The sequence below is a fragment of the Chaetura pelagica genome, unplaced genomic scaffold, assembly GCF_000747805.2.
Source record: "Chaetura pelagica isolate M959 unplaced genomic scaffold, ChaPel_1.0 scaffold159, whole genome shotgun sequence".
Lineage (NCBI taxonomy): Eukaryota > Metazoa > Chordata > Aves > Apodiformes > Apodidae > Chaetura > Chaetura pelagica.
This window is the reverse complement of record NW_009954555.1, coordinates 611,581-624,544: the sequence shown is the minus strand read 5'-3', so window position 1 is coordinate 624,544 and position 12,964 is coordinate 611,581. Positions and strand designations below refer to the sequence as shown.

General features: G+C 37.7%; 2 protein-coding genes across 2 annotated transcripts in view; both read left to right on the top strand.

The window, feature by feature from the left end:
- Positions 1–441: 441 nt before the first annotated feature.
- LOC104395524 (arylacetamide deacetylase-like 4) lies at positions 442–4,374 on the top strand. Its single transcript, XM_010005232.1, is given in 3 exon segments — positions 442–573; positions 2,298–2,514; positions 3,545–4,374. Coding segments are annotated over 3 exon segments (1,179 nt in total).
- A 4,014-nt stretch (positions 4,375–8,388) lies between these two features.
- Positions 8,389–12,964, top strand: part of LOC104395426 (arylacetamide deacetylase-like 3) — a 5,316-nt gene continuing 740 nt past the window's right edge. Inside the window, exons 1-4 of the mRNA XM_010005119.1 lie at positions 8,389–8,571; positions 8,940–9,156; positions 12,394–12,457; positions 12,793–12,957. Of these exons, the coding sequence (XP_010003421.1) occupies positions 8,389–8,571; positions 8,940–9,156; positions 12,394–12,457; positions 12,793–12,957 (629 nt within the window). The remainder of the gene's footprint in view (positions 8,572–8,939; positions 9,157–12,393; positions 12,458–12,792; positions 12,958–12,964) is intronic.

Below are 12,964 nucleotides of genomic sequence, written 5' to 3'. Positions count from 1 at the left end.
ACCAGGGAAAGCACAGCTCTGTCACATCCCTCCCACAGATATTCCTACACACTTGCTGCAAGCTCTGGTCTTTGCCTGAACATGTATCTGGACTCCTAACTGTAAGTTAACTAGGTTCTTACACAGATTTTCTCCTGGTGCATGGAAATCTCCATGCCAGTTGTTGCCAGTGGGATCAGTGCTTCAGTATTTTCCTGTGAATGCCAGACACCTGCACTTGGTGTGCCTGCAGAGGCTGAGGCAGACAACACTTCAAATGAGGTGGCAGTTCTCTAATCCCATACTTTTGCCTTATGCTCCTTGTACACCTTTATTCATTTCCAAGCTGTCATGTCAGCTTTAGTGTTAGAAGATCCTCAATCAACAAATAGCCAAATGACTGGACAATAAATTATACTACTACTACAAATTATACTACTAAGCATTCACACTTACTTACAAATGTCAAAAAGTTGGTCATGTTTGACTGACTTGGGTGATCATCTGCAAAAGAACCAGCTTTATGAGCATGAAGATCCTGAAACTGAAATTTCTGGTAATGAAGAAATCAGTGATACACAGTCTAGATATACTGTAAGTGAACCTTTATGTACACATAGCCCAGGCTTGCAGCTGTCATGCCAGTGATCATTTTGCCAGAAACTGTAGACCAAAAGCCAATACCTCACTGTGAGGGAACATGCACATTAAAAAAAAGGACCTGAATCAGAAAACAAAGCAAGAATGCAAATTCTGCTGCTTCTTGTAGCGCTTCTATTCACAGGAACTGTGCAACTTAAAACAATACTACTTAAAAAAACAACATTAAAATTTAATTTGTATGGTAACAGACACAATTATGAAGACTATGCATGATGATACTAATTACAGATGTCTGCCATAACTGGTTGTTGTTGCAGGTAATCTATAGAAGATATTCACAGCTAAGAGTGAAGTAACTGTCCTGGTTTGAGCAATATAAATAAAGAGCAATATAAATAAAGAGCAATATAAATAAATTCCAATCTCTGTGAAAGCTGACCCATGAAACTACTGCAGTTTTAAGAAAAATGAGATGTCAGACTCTAATGTCAACTCTAAACAGAGTGGTTGATAAGGACTTCTATTTTTTGTTAGTATTTCTAAGATGAAGATCATCCCTATATTATATACAAACAACACAGCTAATCACAGGTTTAACCTGTATATCTAATAAGTCACAAGTCTTATTCTGGGGTTTTAAGATACATGCATATGCATACCTTGTATATGCAACTCTTTTTAAAATATGCATGTATAACAGCAACACAACAAATGAAATTACTCATTAGAGAAATCTACTGCAGAAAAAGAAAAGTACAACATTTAATCCAATATAGGGGAAACAGAGTTATACTGCCTCATACTCTTCCTCTTGAGCAGGAATAGACTAGGTCTGACTACCAATGAAACAGCTTAAACCCATCCAGATGCAACAAAGGGAACTATCTCAGACTGACATAAGACTCTTCAGCCTGAGTGTTTAGGTAAGATCAGTGAGCTGTGAGGTGACCAAGCCAAGGTTCAAAGTTATTCTTGTTCAGGAGGACAGCTGTGGTAGATGATACAGATTTTTTTTCTCCAAGCTAAAAAGTAGCCTGAGTTTCAGAAATTAAAGTATTAGCCACATTTCTTCATCCAAAGCTGGAGTCTTAAATGCTGTAACTACTCTCTCCTTATTGTGTTCAGGCACATGGCTACTTAAACACCTGACAAGTTGAAGTATTTGACATCTTCTTTTATCTACTAGTAATAGTCTGATTTTTTTCCTACTGATAAAAACTTAAGCAAGGATTTCACCCCTGAAGAATGACATAACGTGAAAACCACAATGGTCTCATCTAACATTTCTAATATAATCTAAAAAATACCACCTAAGCTGATCCTGTGTTCTGCTAGATAGTACACCTAACATTTTTGCCAGAAGTTTAAGATGGTTTTGATGAACCAAGTTCCTGTGCTTCAGTGAAATCAACTTCCAGACCAGCCTTCCCACAGGCTCCAAGGCCTTGTTTTGGAGAAGCATGGACACAAAGCAATTACAGAAGAGAAGTTAACCTCCTCCTCTTAAATCTAGTATTCTTTGAATTTCAAATTTCTGTAGGTATTACACTAGAATGAAGATTTATCTAAATCATCATCATAACTGTCCACTTCATTCTAAGAACCCTTAGGAGACAGAGTTTGAATTTACCACAGAATTTTAAATTTTTCATGATCAACCTCCAAGTAAGAAAGAAATTTGCAATAAACTGTGGTTTCTTTCCCTTTATTAACAGGCAACGTTCTTGGAAAAAGTAGGCCTTCCTTCAGAGGTCCATCTACTCAGGATGGTAATGGATGGAATACTACCACTAAAAGATAAGTATCTTTTTATCAAGGACTCAAAGTTCAAAAAGGTTGGAGTAAGAATTTACCATCCAAAAATATCAACCACTAGCCAAAGAAGAGGAATCCTTTATTTTCATGGAGGAATTGCACGGTTTGGAAGCATTCATAAGTAATAGAAATAAAATGTGTTCTAACTACAAATGCTACAAATGCTAGGTTATGATCTGATAGAGTATTTCTTAGATGACAAGAAGAGTTAGCAGGTTAAGCATTATAAATATCAAAATTACCTTCAGGACAGCAGAACAATTATTTTTTTTTACATGCAATAGGCATCATGTTAGATTCCCTTTATACAGCTCCTGTACCTAGAACATTTATTTTCTGATCTGAAGAACTGAGGGGATGGAAACCACATTTAACTTGTCATCAACCTGAGGTGAACATTCTGAACATTTTTCTGATAAACTGTAATGCATTTTCAAAAGAACTGATTTCTAAAAATTCAGGAAAAGAGTTGATGTCTTAGAAATTGATTAAAATTGCACTAATTACTAGTAACATCCTAAAATACTTGAAGACCCACTAACTCCTATTGATTCTATCTATAAAGAATCCAGATTACAGAAAACCACTGAAAAACTTTCATATTTGCATTGTAAGTTTTTCCTTCTCATATTCTTTAACAGTTTCTTGTTGGGAAATGTTCCCTTGCATTTCTAACTGGAATTGCTGGTAACTGATTCATACACACCTGCCTTGCCACCCAGTTCAACAGTAACTAAGCATGTCCCTTCACTTACCTAATAGATAAAGAACTATTTTGCAAAGATACAACAGTGTATTGACTCCTCCAAACATTAAAAATAGTAGCAGGTAATCCATAAAAAGTAATAATTACCGTTGATTCTAATGCTCTAAGTATAGTCTCGGAATATTTTCCCATCTTCAGAAAGAAATACATGAATGAAAGTATGACAATGGGAACATTCACCGTATATTTAGGTTGAACATTAGGAGGAAATTCTTCACTGTGAGGGTGATGAGACCCTGGAACAGGTTGCCCAGTGAAGCTGTGGCTGCCCCATCCCTGGAAGTGTTGAAGGGCTTGAAGCAACCTGGTCTAGTGAGAGGTGTCCCTGCCCATGCAGGGGGTTGGATCTAGATGATCTTTAAGGTCCCTTCCAACCCAAACCATTCTATGATGATTCTAAGATATGAAATGTATGATGTATTAAAACACCTTCTCTCCTATTTAGATATCGCTTGGCTCCTAAGCACCCATACCCAACCCAGTCTGAGGACTGTCTCACTGCCACCATCCACTTCTTGAGGACTGCGAAAGAGTTTGGGGTAGACCCTTCCCGCTTTATCGTCTGTGGAGACAGTAGTGGAGGTACACTTGCTGCTGCTGTTGCCCAAGCACTGGGGAACAGAAGAGATCTCCCAAAGCTGAGAGCACAAATACTAATATATCCTTTTGTCCAGTGTGTGGATTTTAATTTGCCTTCTTATCAGCAGAATGAAGGAGTCCCAATTTTGTTAAAGGAACAAACTGTTGCTCTTGGTCTGAAGTACCTTAATAAAGACTTGTCTGTCTTGGAAGCAATGCTTAAAGGTTGTCATGTTCCAGAAGATTTGCAGCTGAAGTATCAGAAATGGGTCAGTCCTGACTACCTGCCTCATGAGTTTAAAACAAGAGGCTATAAGCCAAGTACTAGACATCAGTTCTCCAAAGAAGTCTACACAGTGATCAAGCCGATGTTTGAGCCTGTTTTTTCACCATTGCTCGCTGAAGACAGTGCTATGGCTCACCTGCCTGAGGCTTTCATTTTGACCTGTGAATTTGATGTGCTGAGAGATGATGGACTGCTGTACAAGAAACGATTAGAGGATCATGCTATCAAAGTGACCTGGTGTCATCTGCAAGAGGGATTCCATGGAACTCTATTCTTAGCTTTTTATGGCAGGGTGGTAGCATTCCGATCTGGAAGTAAAGGTCTGAAGATGATAGTAAATTTTTGAAGATTAGATTTCTTAAATTTCTGCATTGCATCTGTCTTCTTTTCACCCAACACATTTATTTGGTCATGGCTTTTGCTTCGTTTTCTCTTATGATACACAAAATCAGGTAAACATGCCTTGCTTTTCTCTACCACCTCTTCAGAGTTTTCTCCTGTAGCCATTAAAGAACTTGCTCCCATGGCAAGTGTTTTGCAATACAGTTCATCTTAATAAAGCCCTGGTAATATTAATATACAAACTGTGATTTGAGGACAACTTGGAGCAGGTAAAAGGGCTTTTGAGGACAATTTGGGGCAGGTAACAGAGTGTGAATCTACAGGTTAAGTGTGTAATAAGGACAGTCAATGACTTGATTTATCAAAGCCTCTATCTGGTGGAAGCCGAGTTTGAAGCAAGCTGAAGGAGAACTGAATAGAGCAGAAAAAATGAAGAATAGACATGAAAGAAAGGAGAGGAGGTCAGGAAATGGAACTACAGATTTTATAGAAAAGCATTGGTTAAGAAAAACATATATTAAAAATAATTTATATGAATTATATTGATAAAGATAATATGCTAATATACAATAATAGCAGTTCCTTTACAAAGAGCTTGCACTGACTGTAGTCCTGCACTGCCTGAAGCAGATGCACTTTCTCACAGAGGAACAATGTGAAATCCAGAAATAAAAGGATTCAGGAACAGATCAGAACACTGTCACTGACCTGACATTTGGTGAAATGCTTGAGGACTGTAGTCCTGCACTGCCTGAAGCAGATGCACTTTCTCACAGAGGAACAATGTGAAATCCAGAAATAAAAGGATTCAGGAACAGATCAGAACACTGTCAGGACCTGACATTTGGTGAAATGCTTGAGAGTTCAGTATAGCTGGGAGGTCCTGACACTATTTGAACAGCTATGTGTTACCTGGAGATGTTTAAAGAAATTAAGAAAGGAGAAGCAAATTGTCGTGCATGATTCCCATCACCAGGTGTCAGCACCCAACCGAGTTTTTAATGCCAGCAAAATAACCTGTCAAGCTTTGTGCTCTGGGCACAGCTCATGAGTACCTGGGAGATATTACAAAAGGTCAATCTGTGGTATAGATTTAGATATTTTTACTGAACCTGTTGTTGTGCCTTCACAGACTAAAGCTGCATGGTTAGTAACAGAGCACATTTTAAACCATAATAATTTTAAAGTCATATTACCTGTTCTAAGCCAACCAAGTTACAGTGGTTTATTGCAAGGTCACTTACCTTCTGCTTTGTTGTCTTTACATTAACCTCTTTGAGCCACTCTCGTTAAAAGGCAATATGCAACAGAAAGTATTTTGAAAAATAAGCAGGCAATTAGAAAATGTTCCAAATCTATTAACTCATTATTTATTTAAAAATATTTAACATTATTGTCTGCCTATGATGCCCTTTCTCTGTACTAAATGAACAGGTATAATCCTGCAAACTGTGCTTTTATTCTTGTCAATCTTTTCTCTGATCCCCCATTATGTCCATGCTTCATTGTGTTTGCTGATTCTCCTGGTAGTGAAGAAACTGCTAACCTGAATATTTAGAGTTACAAGTCTCAGACAAATCTGGCCACAATAAATTAAGGCCAGTTGCAGTTTTTATGTTCACATTCAATATATTTATGGGTTAATAAGATTACATTTTGGTGTGGTGACCTGTTATGGAAGTCCAGGTAAATGTTCGAGAGCAGCTCATTTGGACACAGGGTTCCTCCATCCTGAGGAAAGAGAACTGTACAGCTACCAAAACACATACAAAACTCATCCACATTTCAAAATGCTATGTAAGAAAACTTTCTGTTAAGTCACCATTTCAAAAAGGTACCTGCTCTGAATTGCACAGCACAAGATCTGAATTTCCACTACAGAATGCTAATACATAGTATTTGTAATAATTTTTATCTGATTTGTTTAATAAAGTGCAGCTTTTAATGCAGAATTTGTTAGCAGGTGTTTAACCCAGGAGTTTGAGGACAGACTCAAAATTAGTAACTTAGAGGAAGAAAGGTTAAAAAAGATTTATGGCAGATTAAATGAAAGATGGCTTTCAGTCATGAGTACAAACAAAATACATAGGGAGTAGCTACTAATTTTGTGTGGGGAGATGGAGGTAACAAAAAAGGACACCAAAAGGTGGGTAGGAAGCAGGCTAGATGAAGGAGGTAGATCAAGCAAATATATAGCACCTTTAAAAACACTATCATAGAGCATCTACTAAGCAGTAATTTCTTAAAGCTTCTTATTGTCAGTGTAGAAAGCAAACTAAACCCATCTCACAGATGAGAAGACAAAGGCTTACAGATAGGAGGAGGTCTGAGATGCTTCCAGTCATTTCTTCAAACAAATACAAAAAGAGAAATGTGAACTTGAGGACAGTCAGTTTCCTACATGCTCTGCTTGGTAAAACCAAAGTTAGTTAAATTGCACTACAGACTCTAATTGTCCTACTAAATTGCCTGGAATTAATAAATAAAGATACATATTTACAAGAGGACTTAGTTTTGAAATGTACTTTTTTTAAAAAGCAATTTATCAGAAGCTATTACTTCTGCTTTTAATTCTTCATTGGAACACATTATTTTTTTTTTGTTTTCATAGCTTTATTCCTTCTAGTTAGTTCTTAAGCCTGGCTGTACTTAACAGAATCAATACCTCAGTCATGTTAGCTGGCTGCTTAACCATGCTTTTGTTAATCCTAGTAGTATTTCCTGTATTACACACAGTAGCAATCAGCTAACTATAGGCTAACTGTGTTTCCTAACACAGCCTACAATCTGAAGTGAAACGTTTTGCAATATTTCTGAGAAAGAAATTGGAAGGAAAACAGTAACACATGACATTCCATAACTCATCAGCACCCACTACCTACACACTTTGGCCTCTTTTAGTGTCTGGTTTGAAACCTGCCTTGTGCAGATAAGATGAGAAGCTGATGAGTGTTGCACGTTCTCAATCAGCAGAGTATAAATCTTACAAACACCAACAGGGAAAAAACAGCAAACATCATCTTTCTTTGAGTAGGTATTGTTATAATAATACTGCACCTTCCCATCATTACTATGACCACTAGAAACATGCTGAAAAAATTAAGAAAATATTGAATTTTAGGTGAGGAACCTCTTGCATAAAACAGAGGCTCACTGATGAGAAAATGGGAAGAATTTACTCAATTATGGCCAATTCTGTATTCACCAACCACCACACAAAACATGTCAGTCTCCAGCAATGCTACACTCAATTAATAAAGTGACAATCTTGAGAGCTCTGAGCAGGTAACTGTTTTATAAGAATAAAGAACTGTATGCATATCCATAGCACATATTGCAAAGGTAATTTTCTCCAGTTTAGTGGAGTAACTTCAGTCTTTAGCTAACATAAGGCTGCTCTCATCTATGTGTAGGTAAAGACTTTGTTGAAGCTGGGACTTTGCAATGAGCTTGCTGAAAGAATAATAAATATATTCACATAAACAGAGCAAACATACTCTTATTTAAACCAAAATTAAAGCATGAAAGTGCTTGTGCATTCTGCTATGAAACAAAACTTATCAAAAAACATGGAATTGAATGTTTCTTCTCAGAGAAGAATATACTTTGATGACAACCGCAAGTAGCCCCACATCACTAAAATTTAACACCACAACAGGCATGTCCTTATGGAATGAATTTACAACAACCAAACACCATCTTCAAATAAGGACCCCACTGGACAATAATTTCTCAACGTTCATGAGGAACTCATGATATAAATCAATTCCATATACTATAAATTCCACATTTTGTAAAGGGTGAAAAGTTCTCCCTCCCCTTGTTTCAGAATATGATATGCGAATACCATTAACAAAAGAAGGGTGGAGAAAATTAGGGTATTGCAACATTAATGAACTTTTTATTTCTGCTTATATATGTGGTGCTTAGTCTCCTGTGAAGACAACTCAGAAACAGTTGGCAACACGGATTAAGGCAGCACCGGTGTTTTTTTAGCATTCACTTCTATTGAACTGAAATGGCATCTGTTTCTACAACTTTAGCAGTAATAGGAATGGTTTTAATTTCTCCTGCTGTAATACCAGCACTGGCTTTGGGGGTGATGTTTTACAGTTTTTTCAACTCAGAACTGCCACCTGGAATTGACCAACCCCTAAAGCTTCGTTTTTTCCATTCATGGATGATTACCTTCATGATATGGGTAAGTTAACTTTCTGAAAACTTTTTTTCCCTTTTGTTTTGGTAGGATTTTTGGGAGGTAGAAGATAATAGCTTAATTAAAAAAAAACAAACAGGAAACAGCAATTCACCCCCCATGAAGCCTATAAGCATTGTCCTATGAACCAAATCATGTTAAATTAACTGACAGACTAATCTTATAAGCTTCTTTAGATTTTTTAGTGCATGTATTGAAATGCAGCCACTTTATATTGGAAAACTGTTTCACATGAAACTTTTAACAAACTAGATGTTTATTGTACCTATTGAACTGCATGTATAGAACAATGCCATCTTATCAGAAGCAAGCCTACATAACTCTTCTTCTTATGGATTCTTTCTTTTCAACAGGGAAAGATTTTGGACAAGCTAGGGATCTGCAGTGATTTAAGCCTGCTGCGCCTTGTGCTAGATGGAATACCTACCTGGAGAGATTCACAACTTCTTATCAAAGATCTCAAAGTAGATGAGGTACCGTTGAGAATTTATCAGCCTAAATGGCCACCTACCGGCAGAAGAAAAGGAATTCTGTATTTTCATGGAGGCGCTGGCACATTGGGGAGCATTAGTAAGAAATCAGAAAGTTGTTTTTTTTTAAATCAAATACAAACCTCTGTTTTTTGACTTTCAGATGGGCCAGTCAGTATCTCTCACCTGCCCTTCCTAATGACAATAGTCTTTGTAATCTCAATACTAAGTGAAAAGCACCTTGCAGAATTACTAGTCTAGCACACTTTAAGGGTAATCACATTTCTGCTTCCTTTGAGATACCGGGGAAGTTGATGAAAGCAGCTCTTAGCAGATCTGAGGGTACTAAATGAAGAACTGAGATCCAGAAACCCCTCAATCAGCTGTCAGCTAACAACAGAGGGACTCTGCTCCTCCTCTTGTTGAAGGTGTTCTGAAAAAGACTCAGTGTGCTGGGGCAGAGAAAGACAGATCATTAAAACAAAACATTTAGGTCACTGTGAGGGAAGCTCAGCTCCCAGGATGCCCTTGTACCTTTACAAATTGCTAGCTGAAAACAAGATACAGAACAAGTCCTGGAATAAGGGTTACAATCCATTACTCTTCCCTCCCTCTCCTCTGTACTCTGTCTTTTCTGAAAATCTAACTTAAAATCCTTTTAGGGTGTTACAGAACTCAAGCCTAAATGTACTTTCTGGAACAATTATAGTACCATGAAAACGGTACTGTTGTTGCAAAAAAAAAAAATTAAATACTTTTTATTTTCTTTTTTGGAAAAAATGTTTTGGTTGATTCTAAAGGAGAAATGTTTAGTTCTAAATCTCAACTGGGCTGAAGTGTTTCTTGTAAGCCTGGACATGGCCTCAAAGCACAGAACTGAAGATATACTCTGTGCTCAGCATTCAACTTTTGTGTGGAAACACTATAAAAGTCAGTGAGTGTTTCCCAAGTTTTTTAATTCTTACGGTAACACTGCACAGAATACTTAATTTCTTTTTCAGAACGGGAGACAACCCTTTGGTTGTCTCAGTAGCTGCTGGCTCAGCTTTCTAACCATTCTAGATTTCCTTCTGAGCAACCAAGTCTATGAGTGCTTTTCTGGGAGCCGAGGCACCTAACATGGAAATCCAGATTTCATCCCAGAGGTCAGACAGGGAAGTTTGTCCATTTTGAATCCTTTACTGTTTCTAAGGGTAAGTCTCCACTAGCACTATGTTGGGAAGACTTCAGTTATCTGCAAGTGAGTTTGAGAGTCTACCTAAGCTTTGTCACCATCATGCAGAAACAACAATGCAACTTTTGGTAACTTAGGTTCCATTCTACACTGCGACAGGAATAATTCACTCTTGTTTCACAACAGAGCACATTAGTCTGAGTGGAGTGTTAGGCTGACACCATTTGTGATACTTCTAGTTCTAGAGCTAGTTTGGGTTGCAGTGAAACCTCAAGAGGTAAGTGCGACCTAAATGAAAAGTGAATTCCTTTTGCTGGAGGAAAAAAAACCAAACACCATACCGCAGTTGCAATAGTTGTAGTTGACAACACAATTGCTGTTGCACAACCAGCATCCGGATGGAGCCCTATCACATGCCACACCTTAGTATGATACCCATACCCATAGACTGACTGTAGTGCCCGGCCTTTCAATTGAATTCCTGTTGGTATTTGGAACAGGAAAGATAATAACACAATGACAAGTTTTTAAATGCCTCAGGGAATCTTCATACTGAAAGTTCTCAAGTAGCAATTTAACAGGAGATAACATGAAGAACAGAATCAGTGGACAAATAAATATGACTTAATCCTTAAAGCCCATGCAAATAGAAGCCATGCTTCACAGATCAATACATGGGTTTTTAAATGAGTCAGCAAATCACAGAACTATAGAATCATGGAATGGTTTGGGTTGGAAGGGACCTTAACGATCATCTACATCCAACCCCCCTGCATGAGCAGGGACACCTCCCACCAGACCAGGTTACTTCAAGACCCATCCAACCTGGTCTTGAGCACTTCCACGGATGGGGCAGCCACAGCTTCCCTGGGCAACTAGGGCCAGGGTCTCACCACCCTCACACTAAAGAATTTCCTCCTTATGTCCAACCTAAATCTTCCCTCTTCCAGTTTTAATCCCTCACCCCTCATCCTCTTGCTACAAGCCCTTGTAAAATACATCAATAAAGGAGACTGAGTTGATAAAACCTACTTTCATTTCCAAAAGAGGTTACACAGCCATAACAAAAGAGGGAAGTTCTGTCATTTGGATAAAAACTCATTAAAAGACAGAAGAAAGATGGGTTGTGGGAGGTTCCTGTGAGATTCCCATGAGGAGATCTGTGCTGGGACCAGTGCTAATCAAAACCAGAAAAGATGCTGAAAGCTGATATGATTCTAAGTTCAACAAGGTAGTAAATGAATGGCTGAAAAACTGCAGAATGTCTTTATGAAAACAAAAGGATTAGACAATAACATGGCAGATTAAATTGCAAGTAGAGAAGTCAAACAGATGAACAGAACATCCTAACTTTATACATAGAACAGACTCTACACAGACCATTCCCATGCAGACAGAAGATCTCAGGATTATGGAAGAAAATTGACTGAAAACGTTGACTTAGTGCGCAGTAGCAGTCAGAAAGCAAATAAAATGCTAGGAATTATTACTAGGAAATGACAAACCAGGAAATTTCTTCATGCCGTGGAAGAAATTCACAGTACATCTAAATATCAGATGCTTATAGTACTGGTTCCCACACCTCAAAAAGGATATAGCAGTACTGGAAAGGCTCAGAGAGAGGCTGCAGAGGTGAGAAAAGTGTGTAGAGAGTAAGCAAATAGACTTTGACTCTTCAGGCTGGAAAAGACTGATACAGACAGACACATTAAATGTCTATTGAATCATGAAAAGCAAGAGAAGTTAAACAGGGAATGATTATCTGCCATTTCTTAGAGTACAAAAGTTAGTGTCACCAAATGGAAGCAGTGAATACCAGGTACAAAAGGAGCAAATAGAGCCTCAACTTCTTCTATGCTGCTTCTTTCTATGTGCTTGTCCTCAGGTTATGCTTCACCTCAATCTTTTGTTGATCACCAGCTGAGATGTGATTCCAGCCCAGGCACACTTCTATTTTTTCCTACTATTTCCATTTATATCCTAACAGCCACTGACCAATAACCAGAAAAGATGTTAACATGTAAATACCACAGCACTGCATAGCTGAAGTTACTGTCTCATGTTGCAGTGCCTTCCCCAGAGGGTATGTTCCAGGATCTCTATTTTTCATTTCAAAGTTTATTTGATTTTTAAAACATCAGTTCTGATACACTTTCTCTTTAGGAGCCTTTGAAAGAATATGCCGACATATTTCCAAAAAATGCAACTCAGTGGTTGTGTCTGTTGGGTAAGTGCTGCTTTTACACAGAAGTATTTATGGTAACACAGTTCACAGCTGAAACGTTTCTGAAAAATATGATGAAAATAATTACTATTTTAGATTGTGCTCCCTATTTTTCTCTGTAACTTTTAATTTAATTTAGAAATGTGCTTATAAGCAAAGTATTCTAAAATAGCTGTAACACCACTAGCTTGTCTTTTCAATCTACACTAACTAAAACAAATATAATCTTTAAAATGCAGAAAAAAAGGCCTTCATAACTACCATACCAATCGTGAACAAGACAAATGAAATATTTATAATTATTTTGACAATAACCACAATATCTTTTGGCAATTCAGTTATCGTCTGGCTCCTGAACACCCCTACCCAGGGCAATACTTTGATTGTCTGAATGCCACCTTATACTTTATGAGGAATTTAGAAGAGTATCATGTGGATCCTGGTCTCATCATCATTGGTGGTGACAGTTGTGGAGCTAATTTTGCAACGGTTATTTGCCAAATCCTGCTG